The sequence below is a fragment of the Erythrolamprus reginae genome, chromosome 1 (assembly GCF_031021105.1).
Source record: "Erythrolamprus reginae isolate rEryReg1 chromosome 1, rEryReg1.hap1, whole genome shotgun sequence".
Lineage (NCBI taxonomy): Eukaryota > Metazoa > Chordata > Lepidosauria > Squamata > Dipsadidae > Erythrolamprus > Erythrolamprus reginae.
This window is the reverse complement of record NC_091950.1, coordinates 388,873,768-388,890,868: the sequence shown is the minus strand read 5'-3', so window position 1 is coordinate 388,890,868 and position 17,101 is coordinate 388,873,768. Positions and strand designations below refer to the sequence as shown.

At 40.0% G+C, this 17,101-nt stretch overlaps 1 protein-coding gene across 1 annotated transcript in view; it reads right to left on the bottom strand.

The window, feature by feature from the left end:
* INTS9 (integrator complex subunit 9) overlaps positions 1-17,101 on the bottom strand; it is a 97,389-nt gene that overhangs the window by 36,218 nt on the left and 44,070 nt on the right. Inside the window, exons 7-9 of the mRNA XM_070734858.1 lie at positions 13,524-13,644; positions 10,290-10,424; positions 3,935-4,046 (exon numbers count right to left, since the gene is read on the bottom strand). Of these exons, the coding sequence (XP_070590959.1) occupies positions 3,935-4,046; positions 10,290-10,424; positions 13,524-13,644 (368 nt within the window). The remainder of the gene's footprint in view (positions 1-3,934; positions 4,047-10,289; positions 10,425-13,523; positions 13,645-17,101) is intronic.

The following is a 17,101-nucleotide window of genomic DNA, read 5'->3' as shown; positions in this document are numbered from 1 at the left end:
CACCAAAGCATTTTATCCTGAATAGTCTCCTTTACTGTACCCTGCCGCTTCCACCCAAATTTTACAGCTACCTATATCTTTTTTTATTTCCTAGATCATAATGGGAGAGGGTGAGAATAATAGCAGAAATAAAAACAAAAACCTATCTTGAAAAAACTTCCTCCCTAAGGCTACTGAAGTCCTTCCGTTGTTGCTTGCTGAGGGTTCATAAAAAAGTAAACCATTGCTGCTACCAGATCAACAATCCTTCCCCCTTCTTCTCCCTTTCCTTCCCCTTCCCTCCATTCGTCTTCCCTTCTTCTCCCTTCCCTTCCCCTCCCCACCTTCCCTTCCCTTCTCCTTCCATTTCCCTGTTATGCATCAAACCTAATCCCAGCAACCGGTGAGGTCCCACAGAGTTGGTCTCCTTAGGGTCCCATCGACCAAACAATGTCAGCTGGTGGGGCCTAGGGGAAGAGCCTTCTCTGTGGGGGGCCCGGCCTCTGGAATCAGCTCCTCCCAGAGATTTGCACTGCCCCCACCCTCCTCACCTTCCGGAAGAGTTTAAAAACTCATCTTTGCTGCTAGGCCTGGGGTTCTTTAGATCTTCCCCCCTGACCAATGAATGCTTTAGTTTGATTGTTGAATGAATGATATTGATGGTTTTTCTTTTTAATTAGATTTTTAAAGACTGTTTTTTAATGTATTAATAATAATAATAATAATAATTATTATTATTATTATTTATTAAATTTGTATGCCGCACCTCTCCAAAGACTGGATTGCTATTACTCTTGTTTTTCTGTACATGCTGTGAGCCGCCCCAAGTCCTCGGAGAGGGGTGGCATAGAAATCCAATCAAACAAACAAATAAATAATCAGATCCTCTGGAAAGCTCCTCCCCAGCTCCTCCCCTTCCCCTATCCTTTCTTCCCTTCCCCCCCCCTCCCCAACTTCCCTTCTCTTCTCCTTTCTCTTCCCTGTATGATCAAATGTAATCAGCTCCTCTGGAAAGTTGCTAGCAAGTGAAATCCCATCTCCTTCCCCAAATTTTGAACACTTCAGAAAAAATAAGGGTGGGAAATAAGTTGCCTGAGAGTGCTTTAGAAGAATTCCGGAGTGCAAAGTGCTATCCTCAGCATAGAGCCAGGGTGGCGCCGTGGTTAGAGTGCAGCACTGCAGGCTACTTCAGCTAACTGCTAGCTGTAGTTCAGCAGTTCAAATCTCACCGCTGGCTCAAGGTTGACTCAGCCTTCCATCCTTCCAAGGTGGGTAAAATGAGAACCCAGATTGCTGGAGGCAATATGCTGATTCTGTAAACCGCTTGGAGAGGGCTGTAAAAGCACTATGAAGCGGTATATACGTCTCAATGCTATTGCTATTCTTGGGAGTAATAACAGTATTAATGGAAGATTTGGAATAACTGACCTTTCTCATGGTCACTCATGCCTTGTCACTCTCATGCAGATTACTGCGATGTCCTCTACCTGAGGTTACCCTTGAAGACCACTCAGAACATCCAACTGACCCAGAAGAGCACCAGCGTGGGTACTTAAGTGTTGTGTCTTGGAACTGAATCTCTTTTGAGTTTCTGGCTACAAATTTAGGAGCTGGTTGTCCCCCAAAAACGTTTCATGGCACACGGCACAAGGCCTGGATAGCTGAGAACCAACCTTTCTGTCTTTGTTTTTGACTGTCTGATAAGATCTAAGGAAGTGGATTCGCTTTGTGTTCCCTCAATCCAACAATGCCATCTGATAGAGCCTAAGAAGCAGGCCTTGTGTCATGATACTTGCCCTCTGGAATAGCACGCCCTTTAGAACAGTATTTTTCAATCTTGGCAACTGTTAAGAAGGGTGGACGTCAATTCCCACAATTCCTTAGCCAACATGCCAGCAAAAAGATGGCAGGAGACTTGTGCTTTTGAATCAAAGGCAGCAAAATAGAGGGTGATAATGTATTATTCTGCTTATCAGTTTCCCAGAAACATCTGTCTGGTTACTGCAGAAATATAAACTGCTTTGATTTTGCAGGGAGGATTTTTCTAAAAGAAGCACAGAGTAATCAAACACCACTAAACCTTCTTGCATCCTTTCCTAACCTGTAGCAGAGAGACAAAAGACTGTGTAGCAATTAAACCAGAAGACAAATCCACATGCAGACTTACAAATCAGGATGCCCAATTTTCATAAAGCCAAATCCCTGATCCATCTAGCTTAGCATCCTCTACATTGGCAGTTTTCCCAATACACTTTTAGATCACTGTCCTCAGTCCAGCGGTGAAATCTATTTCCCTTCCTTATCGGTTTGGAAACGTACGATTTAAAGACTTTGTGCATGCGTAGAGGGTTAACAAAAAAGGAAATGGCGGCATCCGGTCGGAGCTTCACACTGTGCTGCCACTGGTTCTCTGAACCACTGGCGACCACCACTACTGATATACCAGAACCGGGCTAAAGCAGTAGCACTTCATCCCTGCCCCAGTGTTTACTGAATCTGGGCCATTTTCCATGCAAACTGTGAAGTCCATTATTAAATTACAGCCTCCTGCGTTTCTCCGCTTTTAAGCCTGAAGCTGGGGAAGGGAATGGGAATTGATCCCATATCCTGCAGAGCTGCTACATGAGGTCCAGCCTTTAGAACTGTGGACACGTGGCCAATGTCAATCAAAGGCAGACTGCATTTCTGGATTTTGGGCTTTTGCTCCGGCAGAGAGTGTTCAGTGATTAAGTATAGGAAAGGATATAAATGGCAAAGGAAAATGGTGCTTCTAAAGCAGTGTTTTTCAACCAGTGTGCCGTGAGACATGGTCAGGTGTGCCGTGGGGAAATTAAACATGGGTCCCCAAACTACTATTCCTGCCAGATATCCCTTTTGTGTTCATCAAAACAGGCCCAGGTTTCACACTAAGTGATTATAAATACATTTAGAAACTATATTATTAACTATATGTATAATATGTATTGTGTTAGAGTGTCATTTTGTGTCATTTTGGTTGGTGGTGTGCCCCAGGATTTTGTAAATGTAAAAACTGTGCCGCGGCTCAAAAAAGGTTGAAAATTACTCTTCTAAAGAATGCAAATGGGTTATATGTTAGCCAAACAGAAGATGGTGTAAGATTGGGAGCAATGGTGCTACTATTTAGCAGAGAGCGAACAGGAGCAAATAACTTAATCTCATTATGTCAGATTTCTTCCAAAATAGTTCCCCTCACCTCTGCAAAGTACAATTTGCATTTCTCACTAATTATATTTGTAAGAGAGAGACAAAGGCACCCTGTAAAAATACCATCTGAAGCATGGGTCTTCAATCTTGGCAACTTTAAGCCTGGTGGAATCCCCCAGCCAACTTTGTTGGCAGGGGAATTCTGGGAATTTATCTGTCTGTCTGTCTGTCTGTCTGTCTGTCTGTCTGTCTGTCTGTCTGTCTGTCTGTCTGTCTGTCTATCTATCTACTTACTTACTTATTTACTTATTTACTTACTTACTTACTTACTTGTTTGTTTGTTTGTTTGTTTGATTTTTATGCCGCCCTTCTCCTTAGACTCAGGGCGGCTTACAATATGTTAGCAATAGCACTTTTTTAACAGAGCCAGCCTATTGCCCCAACAATCCGGGTCCTCATTTTACCCACCTCGGAAGGATGGAAGGCTGAGTCAACCTTGAGCCGGTGATGAGATTTGAACTGCTGACCTTCAGATCTACAGTCAGCTTCAGTGGCCTGCAGTACAGCATTCTACCTGCTGCGCCACCCCGACTCATTGAGTTGAGGACCACCAGGCTTAAAGTTGTCAAGGTTGGAAACCCCTGGTCTGAATTGCTGATGTTATGCCATAGGAGAGAAGAAGCAGTCACCTGGATTGATTAAATGAGCCTTAAGAGTTACTTCCTGAATACAGCAAATATTTTCCCAGACATATTATGGAAAGCAGCAAAAACATTGTCCAGCCACCTACCAAGGTTACTGCAGAATTCGCCCACCATTCCATCTGGATTGGCAGTGGGAATCTGGGTGAGTCCAGTTAGGATGAGAACATCGCTCTTCTTAAGAGAAGCTTGGTCCATGGGCTGAAAGGCAAATTTTGAAAGAAAAATCATTTGTTGAATCAATGGACAGTACCGTCCATCTTAAGATGTGGAACTCCCAAAGGCAAAGAAAAAGATAGAAACACAATAAACAAATAGAATTCATTAAAGAAAACCTAACAAGGGACCTTAAAAATTGCTTTAATAATATACACATTCTATATAAAGCCCTTCATGGCACCGGACCAGGGTATCTACGAGACCGCCTTCTGCCGCACGAATCCCAGCAACCGGTTAGGTCCCACAGAGTGGGCCTCCTCCGGGTCCCGTCAACAAAACAATGTTGTTTGGCGGGGCCCAGGGGAAAAGCCTTCTCTGTGGCGGCCCCGGCCCTCTGGAACCAACTCCCCCCGGAGAGTAGAATTGCCCCCACCCTCCTTGCCTTTCGTAAGCTCCTTAAAACCCACCTCTGCCATTAGGCATGGGGGAACTGAGATATTCTTTCCCCCTAGGCCTTTACAATTCATGTATGGTATGTTTGTATGTATGTATGTTTGGTTTTACAATAAGGGTTTTCAGTTGTTTTAGTATTGGATTTACATGCTGTTTTGTACTACTGTTGTTAGCCGCCCCGAGTCTACAGAGAGGGGCAGCATACAAATCCAATAAGTAAGTAAGTAAGTAAGTAAGTAAGTAAGTAAGTAAGTAAGTAAGTAAGTATACATACATACATACATACATACATACATACATACATACATACATACATACATCAGCCTATACTAGCATCCAAGCCCCAGTGATTGGGGCAAAGCTAGGTCTTCATTGCCTTCCAGAAGGCTAATGAGGTCAGGATAATCCAAATCTCAAGGGCGTGGTGACCCAAAGTGACCCAAAGCATGCCCATTTTGCCAATATCAGGCAATACCCCCACAGCAAACATAACTCCAAGGCAGATGGGTTCCTCAAAGATTAGTTTTACTGGGCATATCATATTGACGCAAGCTGGTGAAAAACAGCTGTAAAAGTTTCCACAGTTTTCACTTTAATTAAAAGTAAATGTTTTCACCCTATCCCAAACAATCAGTCACATGGTCCAATCAAGGTGCCTGGTAACATCATTCCACCTGTGGGAATGTCCTTGGTTCTCAGGAGAAAAAAAATTGTTTTGGCTACAAAACTACAGTTATTTCCATTCCTCCCTCCCTATCTCTCAGCTCCAGTGAGGCAAACACTACAGCCTAAAATGGTTTTGGTCAGGCCAGCTTCAGGGTTGACAGCCAAATCTGTAGAACAAACAGAAACTATTGGGGATAGGCAATCCTACAAATATTTCATGAGAACTTTTTTTTTAATGCAAGTACCTTTAAAAGATGTGCCTTATTTGTGGTGGCTTCAGAGCGTTTACAAAAGATCACCCTTTATTATAGAGTTCTACAACTTCACTAAGCATGCAACCCCAGTTTCTCCCAAAACTACTGCTGAATTATATAGAGACTGAGTTATAGAAAAGGGAAATTATTAAAGATGGCAAAGCAACCATGTTCACTTTTCATTACATTTACTAATTGCCTGGCTCTACCCCCATTTTAAAGGACAATTCCACACGTGCTACTTTAAATGCCAAGTATACCTTATAGTTTATCCTAAGGACATTATAGACTCTTGATTTGGTAATTTTGAAGTTGACAATTAATTTCTGTCTTGCAAATATATTGAGTTAGTTGATTACACACATATGCAAAAAAGTATTTTCAAACCCATATAACAAAGCACATGATAAGGAACCAGAGTCCAAGAAATATGTGTCATACAGATGTGATGTTTAGTTACAATTCTTCTCATTCAAGAGGAAATAAGATGTTTTTGGATCTTCTCGGATATACCTCTACCTAGACTTGGCTTTGAGGAACAAACTGGATATAAGGGCTCTCTGGTAGAATCCTCCCAAAAATTCACAGGTACAAATTTCAGACATACACACATTTGAAAATTCAAAACAATGTTCTTTATAATGAACATTCACTTAAACTAAGCCCTCTTTTGGTATAGCAAAGAGCACTGTCTCCAAACAAACTGGTAATTTGTACAAGTCCCTTATCAGTCCTGTGATACTTAGCTTGCAGCTGTGAGGCAATTCATAGTCCTTCTTCTTTCACAAAGTGAAACACACTTTGCTCTGGTTTAGTTTCAAAGCGGGGAAAAATCAGCACACAAAAAGTCAAAGTCAGTAAAGCAGTCACGAAACACAATGATCAGATAATCCTCCTCAATGGCCAAACCCACAGGCTGCTCTTTATAGCAGCCTCACTAATTACCACAGCCCTACCCAACCACAGGTGGCCTCATTTTCTTTGATAATAATCTCTCAGTTGTTATTGCTCTCCGCATGCGTGGCTGTATCATTAACTCTTGTTCTGAATCCAAGGAGGAGCTAGATAATTGATCTCCTTCTGAGCTGTCTGCCACACGCTTCTCCTCCCTGTCACTCATGTCTTCTTGGTCAGAGGAGCCTTCATCATCAGATTCCACCAGGGGCAAAACAGGCCTGCAGCATGTGGATGTCTCCCCACATCCACAGTCCTTGGGGCAGGAGCTGGGCCAGAGCTAACCACAACAGATACCAGTAGTTTATTGCAGCTGCCAGCAACAACTGGCTTCCTGCCTATGTACACCTTTCCAATATACATGGTTCTTAAATGCTGACAAATGCCTCCTGGACAATTCTATCTATAATGTTTCAAAAGGTATCTCTGTCCCAGTGATGGAAGGTTGGGCAAAAGCCAACAATAAACAAACAGTGTGACATAGTGGATGGACAAAAAAGTACTTAAGAGCCACTTTCTAAAAACCAACCCACAACAAAATGCAGAAGCTATGAGATGCTTGTCAAATGAAAATGCCAATAAACCAGTAAAAGTATCATTGAATTGGCTGTGGGAAATACACATAATGGTCATGCAGGATTCAAGAGTCATAATTTCATCTTCTATTGACCCAAGGTGCTACTATTGATTCCTTGAGTCAACCTTCAAAATAATATACTTTAAAAGACTTTTGACAAATCTTCTGGGCTGCCCTATCTCCTTCCCCTGCCATTATCAGCTCCAATTTTGCTTTCTAAGTCAAGAGTCAATTTTCATAAGTTATTGTTGCTGGGAGTTGTATTGAGGGAAAGTGTCCTTGTAGAAACTGGTCGTTTCAAATTTCAACCACAAAACATCTTATGAGTTTCAGTCATTCTGAAACAAGATAAAACTTTCTGATAGGAAGGGCTCAAAATTAATCAGCCTATCAAACAGTGCGCGTCTTGATGCTCCCTGAAAGCTGAAGTTAACACTCTTTTCAGGAATATGATTCTACAGCAATGATGGTGAACGTTTTAGAGACCAAGTGCCCCAACCCCAAACCCACTTATTTATCGCAAAGTTCAAACATAGCAATTTAAGCTGAATAATGAGGTTTTCATATAGAAAAAACAACTCATATTTGAATTATATCTGAACCCTGCCACCTCCACTAACAGTGCTTTTCAATGATAACAACTTTTTATTGAAAGGTAAAAGTTTGCATTTGGCATGCTTTTGATTAATGTGACTTTTGCTGTTGTATAGATCAGTGTTTCCCAACCTTGTCAACTTGAAGATATCTGGACTTAAACTCCCAGAATTCCCCAGCCAGCATTCGCTGGCTGGGGAATTCTGGGAGTTGAAGTCCAGATATCTTCAAGTTACCAAGGTTGGGAAACACTGGCATAGATGCTGATATTTTTTTTAACCTTGGCTCATACTTTGTAAGTTTGAAAGCAACACATGCAGCATTCACATCATCTGTTAGTGAGTAACAGATCTATCTCTGTACCAAAAAATAGCTAACACTATTAGTTAACACAAAAGAAATGGATATTCCTTGAATCAACTAATCTACAGCAGTGATTCACAGCTGGTGTTTCTAGTTGCTTTATTTTCTTAAGTCATTTGGGTTGCTCTTTTCTGCATCTTTTCCACCTCTAAATATTCTTTCTTAAATGCAGTAATTAGAACTGTGAAAACTATTCTGTGATCACATACAGGAAAGTTGGCAGTAGCAGTTTGAGTTTTGATTCTGTTCCTAATTATTCTCAACATACTGTGTTTTTGGAGTATAAGACTCACCAGAGTATAAATGCGGAGGAAAATAGGTGGGGGAAATCTGCCTACCAGGTATTCATTTGGTTAGCTTCCTTAGTCTGATTAGCTTCAGCACATTATTTTATCCCCTGGTTAGGGCTTTAAAAAAAACCTTATTCAGAGAGAGTAACAATGAAAGAGCTTGCAGGTGGGTAAGAGCTGGGAACATCCTTAGCACCTGGTTAGGGCTGGAAACAAACATTGAGGAAGTAGAGCAATGAAAAAAACCCTGCAAAGATTTAGTGTTTGGAAATAATTATTTGCAGAGAGTAATAATGAAAAAGCCTGCAAGGTAAAAGCTGGAAAGATCGTTAGCAGCTAGTTAGGGCTGGGAAAAAAGCTTCGAAAAATGCTACATTCAGAGTATAAGACACACCCAAATTTTCAGCCTCTTTTAGGAGGAAAAAGGTGACTCTTATACTCCGAAAAATACGGTAAATGCTTTTTGGACACAACAGAAGCCACACACAAGGTCAATTTGGCCACAGCAACCTTCAGTACAGTCCCTACCAGTTCACAAAACCTCCACAGGATAAGTAAAATTGGGATATTTTCTTGTTCCAGTCCCAGCATTCATCATGTTTATCTTAATATAGTCAACAACAGTTACAACAGTTCACTTAGTGACCGTTCGAAGTTACAACATCTTTGAAATGAGTAGCATCCCCATGGTCATGTGATTTACAAATACAAATCTTATAAATTGAATTTCCATTCGGATGTTTGACAACTGACTCACATTTATGATGGTTGCAATGTCCTGGAATCATGTGATCCCCTTTTGTGACCTTCTGACAAACAAGGTCAGTGGGGGAACCAGATTCACTTAACAACCATATTATTAATTTAACATCTGCAGTGATTCACTTAATGAATGTGGCAAGAAGAGCCATAAAATGGGAGAAAACTCACTTTAACAAATTTAACAACATAAATTTTGGGTTTCATTGGGGTTGTAAGTTGAGAACTACCTGTATATGCATTTATTTCAATTCATGTCTCTGAATTCTTTTCTTTTTACAAGTTGCCATGAATGCTCAAACCGAACAGCAAGGTCAGACATAACAAAACCACAGTCAACCAATTCTCTGCTTAATGCAGGATACAAGAACAGAATTCCTAACATTCCTAACCTCTATGTCCTTGCCTGCAAATGAAAGAAATCTACTACATATATATATATATATTTTAAACAGTCTCTTCCGCTGCCAGACGTATTTTTAGAGTTTTTCTAAATGTTTATAGTCAAAATTTGCCTTTGCAGAAACCATGTTGATTTTCTTTCAGCAATGCCTGTTTTTCTAATGTGCCCAGTAATTTTATCTTTAATAATGTCACCTCTTAATGTCTTTTCTGGCCTGCAGAATATTTTTAAATGTATTTCTATGGTCACAGTTTTAAGCAACTTTTATGTACTCTAGGAAGACTTTGCTTCCTTTTGCTATCCCCCTTTTAGCAATCCATCTTTGCAGAAGTTCCTCTTTTGAAATCAAACAAGGCTATGTTGGACATACTGATTTTCTTCTCCATAACTTTAAATAAGAAGCATTTTCCCTTAGAATATGAAAGGAAAGTACTTATAATTGAATTTTCTTGATGTAAGAATATAAGGATCAAATACCTCATATTGATGATTCCTTAGTGAAATTTAGTGTATAGGTCAGTGATGGCAAATCTTTTTTCCCTTAGGTGCCGAAAGAGCATGTGCGTGTGCTATTGCGCAAGCACAAGTGCCCACACCCATAATTCAATGCCTGGGGAGGCCCTCTGGAGGCCAAAAATGGCCTGTTTCCCAACTTTTAGTGGGCCCAGTAGACTCATGTTTTGCCCTCCTCAGGGCCAACCACAACACCCTGGAGCCAGGGGAGAGTAAAAATGCCCTTCCCCATCCCCCTGGAAGCTTTCTGGAAGCCAAAAACACCCTCCCAGAGCCTCTGTGTGAGCCAAAAATCAGCTGGCCGGCACACACATGCACATTGGAGCTGAACTACGGCACAGCTCGCGTGCCAGCAGATATGGCTTTGTGGGCCACCTGTGGCACCCATGCCTTAGATTCGCCATCACTGGTAAAGGTCATTTGGCACATCCTGGAAAGGCATTCATTCTCCTGTGGTACCTGTGGATGTGTTGTAAGGAGTGAGGATCCTGAGACATAGGAAACCTTCTCATAATGTGACTGGATGATCCAATTGGAGCTGCCCAGTGCGTATCCGGAACTGAGAGGAGAGACTTGTACTGCACCAAAAAGCTCCTGTAGGAGGAAGGGAGAAGAAAACAACTGAATTCTGGATGAAACTATCCCAGAAAATAAATTTCCACATATAAATTTCCACATCTTGTGGCAAGATGTAATCTTAGCTCACTGAGCTGATCTCCATGTTCAAGGGCAATACATCCATGGTCGGCCACCCTGAATCCGCAAGGAGAAGGGCAGCCTATAAATTCATTCATTCATTCAATCAATCAATCAAAAAACAAATGGTGAATCATCATGAACTGGAGAATTCTTAGTACTATTATATGCCGCCCTGAGTCCCATGGGATTGGGCGGCATATGAATAAATTATTAAATTAAATTAAATTAAATTAAATTAAATTAAATTCTGGTTTGCCCAGAAAGTTTGGTTGGGTTGCTGTGAGAACAGCATTTTAAACTTACATCTTCTTGCATCTATAATGACTGTATTTAAAGCTGTTTTTTCTTTCTTTCTACAATTAATTCAATCTTTATTTCAAAGGTGCTTTTTTCCAAGAAGCAACGAGACTTTCTGGGGTTGCTTTTGAAGACTTTTCGCTTCTTGCCCAAGAAGCTTCTTCAGCGTGGAGAATGGAAGGATTCATAATCCTTGCAGACAGTTGGCCATTTGCATTCTTTGTTTGTTTTTATAAATTTTATTTTATTATATCTTTTTTATTTTTTTCAATTAAAACAGACATACAAATAAACAAGTAAAAAAACAAAAACAGTAACTAAAACAAAACATATAATTAAATACAAATATTTGGGAAAAATAATTCCCCCACTCTTTCAGACATTTTGATCAGAGAAATTTTTCCTCATATGTTGATATTCTTTTGTTAACGTATTGCTTTGCTTTACATATACATTTCTAATTTGTCATTTATTTATTTTATCATTGTCCTTTTCTCTAGCCAATTGTAAAGATTTCCCCATATCTTATAGTATTCTGTATCTTCTTTTCCTTCTATTTTTTTGGACATTCTGTCCATCTCTGCACATTCTAATTGCTTTCTAATAATTATACCTTCTTCTGGTGTTTTGTCTGCTTTCCATTGCTGGGCATAGGCTATCCTAGCAGCTGTCAATATATGGATAACCAAATACCTGCCCAATAAATATTCTTTGCATTCTTTGAGTGAGTCCTTGAGGCCACTAAACATTGAGGTTTATCTGGGTCCTCAGGGTCACCCGAGTAATGCAAATGGGTGTGGAACCTTCTTGGAACTGTGGAAAAGACTGTGTTGTAGACATACATTCCCCACCATCCAGTCACAGCTGAAGAAGCTTCTTGGATGAGAAGTGAAACCTTTTCAAAGAAAACCCAGAAAACCCAGTTGCCTCTTGAAAAAAGCATAGAAACATAGAAGACTGACGGCAGGAAAAGACCTCACGGTCCATCTAGTCTGCCCTTATACTATTTCTTGTATTTTATCTTGGGATGGATATATGTTTATCCGAGGCATGTTTAAATTCAGTTACTGTGGATTTACTGACCATGTCTGCTGGAAGTTTGTTCTAAGCATCTACTACTCTTTCAGTAAAATAATATTTTCTCACATTACTTCTAATCTTGCCCCCAACCAACCTCAGATTGTGCCCCTTGCTCTTGTGTTCACTTTCCTATTGTGTTCTCTCCTGAACCTTATTTAACTTTTTAACATATTTAAATGTTTCGATCACGTCACCCCCCTTTTCCTTCTGTCCTCCAGACTATACAGATTGAGTTCATTAAGTCTTTCCTGATACGTTTTATGCTTAAGACCTTCCACCATTTTTGTAGCCCGTCTTTGGACCCGTTCAATTTTATCAATATCTTTTTGTAGATGAGGTCTCCAGAACTGAACACAGTATTCCAAATCGCCAGCGCTCTATACAGCGGGATCACAATCTCCCTCTTCCTGCTTGTTATACCTTTAGCTATGCAGCCAAGCATTCTACTGGCTTTCCCTACCACCTGACAGCACTGTTCACCCATTTTGAGACTGTCAGAAATCACTACCCCTAAATCCTTCTCTTCTGAAGTTTTTGCTAACACAGAACTGCCAATACAATACTCAGATTGAGGATTCCTTTTGCCCAAGTGCATTATTTGACATTTGGAAACATTAAACTGCAGTTTCCATTGCTTTGACCACTTATCTAGTAAAGCTAAATCATTTGCCATATTACAGACGCCTCCAGGAATATCTTTGCATTTTTGCATCTTTGGGGAAACCATTACCTTTTTAAAAAAATAAGAAACCAATTTTAATCAGTACTTTCAAATTGCATATGTACACACTCATAAAATTCTGACAATCATTCTGAGGTTGTTAATAATGTATTTGAAACTCACATAATTCCGATAATAATATAAAATTCCTGATTGGAAGAAGACTGAATAGAAAACAACAGCAAGGAGGGGGAATGTGGGAATTTGAATTAAGAGGAGAATTTTACATCCCTCAAATACAGTCTTAAATAACACAATATATTAGTGAATGTGCAACTAGCAAGCTGATTTCATAATGTGGAAATGCCCAGTTTTGAAGCATCTTTATAGAGTAGGACTTCAGTCCTCCTCCAAGCAGACTTAAGAGACCCGATTTGTTGCCATCAGTAGTAACGATTCAGGCTCCTGGTTCCTGCAATATCTGGCTGGCCATTGCCTTGATGACTGAGAATCTCCAAAGACAATTCAATGTTTATATTTAAGACAGTGACATGGAAATAATTTTTTGGAAAGGAACACAGGAAAACAAACACAAATGTGAAAAGCATTAGCAAAAAAATTATAACCAAAGTTCTTTTAAAAGTCTATACAAATCAAACAACTATGGGCTGGCATCCACATGGACACACGAGACTGGGTTTTGTGGAACTGCTTCAAAGATAAACCTGGAAGCTTTGATCAGGAAGAAGAAATCTATGGTTACGAGATTTTTATTTCATTCACATTTGAATACAAACAATTGATTATTAACTTAATTGATTATTATTGATTAACTGACTATTGTCAGCGCTCCAAATATGATATTTTATCCTATGATAAAACAGATACAGAAGGAAAGAAGACAGCTACAGATTTTTCTTCCCAAATCCTTTTTTTTTAAAAAAAGAGAAACTCACAATTTTCTGGGAATATCCCACCAGCTGGATCTTACTGAGTGCAGAGTTAACTTCCTGCATGTTGTAGCATCTTCTCCACGTTGCAACTTCAACAGCATCTTTCAGGGGTGCAGGGAGCATCCTGGAAGAGAAACACGTTTAGAGAATTAAGGGCTTGCCAGTGTAATAAAATTCTGGACTCACTTTCTAAAATTCCAAAAATTAATATCACAAGGGGGAGAAAAAAGAGTGGGCTGAAGAAGAGCACTTTAACAAGCACCTCAATTCCCAACATGTGTCAATTTACATCTAGTGAAATGAGGTGAGAGTCTAGCCTTTATTACCTCTCTAGCATGCTCCATTTTTGAGGAATTCAAGATTAGTCTTCAGAGAGGGGTTGCATATAAATCCGATAGATAGATAGATAGATAGATAGATAGATAGATAGATAGATAGATAGATAGATAGATAGATAGATAGTGTTCTGTCTGGGTCACTCCGGAAGCTATGACCAACCCAAAAAGATAAGCCAGACACACCGGTGCAATGCAAATGCAGTTTATAAAGTTCAAGAGAAACAAAACTAACAGAAAATGTTCTTACAAAGCAGGAAAATACTGGAACTCCAAATATATCCACGAAAGCAATAGTCCATGCAGCAATACAGGATTCTTGCTGCCAAGACGAGACTGTAGATAGCAGACATACACCTCCCACGGGTCTTCCAAACTGCTGGGCCACAAGCCAGGAACAGAGACGCCGAGAAACAAGACAGGATAACGCAACTCCAAACTGATAACACCCCACATGGCTTCAAGGGCTGGCCTGCCTTATATACCCTTTCCCTGTTAATGAGGACCACACCCAAGCCCAGCTGTTCCTAATTCACTGCTGATAGTATTTCTTCAATTGCTCCTTCCTTTGATCTGAACATCTCTGTCGCATGTCAATGACAGCTTGAGCTTCGTCCCCTAGTGACTCCAAGCTACTGGCTGGGGAGAGCCCCTCCTCGGGGCTCTCATGCTGTTCTTCCTCGTCACCTTCCTGACTATATTCTCCCCCGTCCGACTGCTCAGCCCCCTCCTCTTCGCTTTCATCCTCCTCCGGGCATGGAGCCAGCAAAGACGCAGCTAGACCCTGATCGGCCTCAGGCTGAACCATAACAGATAGATAGATAGATAGATAGATAGATAGATAGATAGATAGATAGATAGATAGATAGATAGATAGTTAGATTCTGCTAAAAAAATAAATAAAGGGAACACTCAAATAACACATCCTAGATCTGAATGAATGAAATATTCTCATTGAATACTTTGCTCTGTACAAAGTTGAATGTGCACAAAAGCATGTGAAATTGATTGTCAATCAGTGTTGCTTCCTAAGTGGACAGTTTTATTTCACAGAAAATTGATTTACTTGGAGTTATATTGTGTTGTTTAAGTGTTCCCTTTATTTATCTATTTTTGAGCATTAGAAAAATTGAGAACCACTGCTCTAGTGCATAGTGAGGTGGGGCTCTCAAATCCTGTATTTTGGGCAAAGAAAAGAATAAATCTCTTTCTCCAAGCGACACCAACTGGAATTGGCCCCAGAGAAAGGAAAAGCATCACTGTAAGATGATCCCCCCAAACCACAGAATCTGCTCAAACCAATACTGTGATTGACGGTATAGAAAGCTGTAGGGAGTTCAAGGAGCACAAGGATGGATATCTACCACCATCCTGACTCTGTCACAGGTGAACCGAAAACATGACCAAAGCTGCCGCTATATTAAATCCTTGCATGAAATTAGAATTAAAAATGAGTACAATGAATAGACTTAATAGTATGCAATTATCCAATGTTACTTATTTCTTGAGATGATATGATGTCTAAAACTAAAACCCCCTTAGGGCTGCAGCAAAGAAGCAAGTTAGAAAGTCACTTCAAAAGTCACTTCTCCTTCATAAAGCCAGATGACTGATCTCTTATGGATCAGTGTTATTCAAAAGTCATAAAATGGAGTATAAGGTCCATAAAACAATTTTCACAGTGGTTGGAAATAAACACTGGAATCCCCCAAAGATTTCCATTTTTAACTTGTTCACAAATCCTTTGGAATTAGGAAGGAAAGAATTAAGTGGCTAAGTCTGTTGGTATCAGCACGGCATTTATAATTATGTAATCCCACCGCCAGTGACGAGATTCATTCAAATCTCCAGATGACAAATAATCCAGATTTCTCTGTTAAATAGCAGATGAATTTAGAACCGACTGCATTTCACTAATCATCTGTAATGCTATGCTTAAAATGCTAGATATAATGTTTGTGGGTGTGGGTGTGTTGGAAAAGGTCGTTCTATTCCTTGTGTTTTTGTTATTACTCAGAAGAGGACAAAACGTTCCTTGCTTTCTGTTGGGATATACAGTACTGGAATGGCAGTTTGCATACTATGTACACAGGCAATCTTGGCCCAAGCCATCATTAATGCTTCCTTTGGTGTCTTAAATTATAGGAAGAAGGTCATTGACCCAACAGCTTCCCCAATAAATTAAGTTCTCTTAAATAAGCAAATCGGCAAAACTTGACCAATTTCCATAAATCACTGGAAATGAGCTGGAATGAGCTTTTGATTTAGTGTCTGTTTAATATACTTCTTCCACTCTTTGGCAGCTTTCACTGCATTCCTGCCTGGCTTCCTAGTACAGCATGAGATTTATGTCCCAGGAGATAACCATTCTTTTTATGGGCTACAAATGTTGTCATTTGCTGTTTTTTGTATGTTTCTCTCTCGCTTGCTCAGTATTTTTAAGCACTAGCCTTTCTAGGGAGCGAAACAGACATAACACAGTGGTACCTCTACCTACAAATGCCTCTACTAACAAACTTTTCTAGGTAAGAACCAGGTGTTCAAGATTTTTGCCTCTTCTCAAGAACCATTTTCCACTTGCAAACCCGACCCTCCGAAACTGTAACCGGAAAAGGCAGGGAGAAGCATCCGTGGGGCCTCTCTAGGAATCTCCTGAGAGGAAACAGGGCCAGAAAAAGCAGGGGAAGCCTCCGTGGGGCCTCTTTAGGAATTTCCTGGGAGGAAACAGTGCCGGAAAAGGCGGGGAGAAGCCTCCGTGGGGCTTCTCTAGGAATCTCCTGGGAGGAAGCAGGGTCTCCACCCTCCCTGTGGCTTCCCCAATCACACACTTTATTTTCTTTTACACTGATTCCTATGGGAAAAAATGCTTCTTCTTACAACTTTTCTACTTAAGAACCTGGCCATGGAACGAATTAAGAGGGAAAATATCCCCAAAGAAGAAGAAGTTATTAAAAAAATATTGGACTGCGCTGAAATGGATATGATGACAAGACGGTTAAAAGATCAAGAAGATACGGAATTTTACGAAATATGGAACAAAGTTTATATATGGATTAATAAGAAGAAACAGTAAAAAGTTAACATAAATAAGCAAATAAATGAGTGAATTGTATTGGTAGAGATAAGATTTAAATGTTATATTAGAATTAGATGGAAGATGATTTTAGAATTATATTAGAATTAGTTTATATTTGAAGAATTATTAGAAGTTAAACAAGCTAAGCAAAATTTTTTCTTTACATTTAA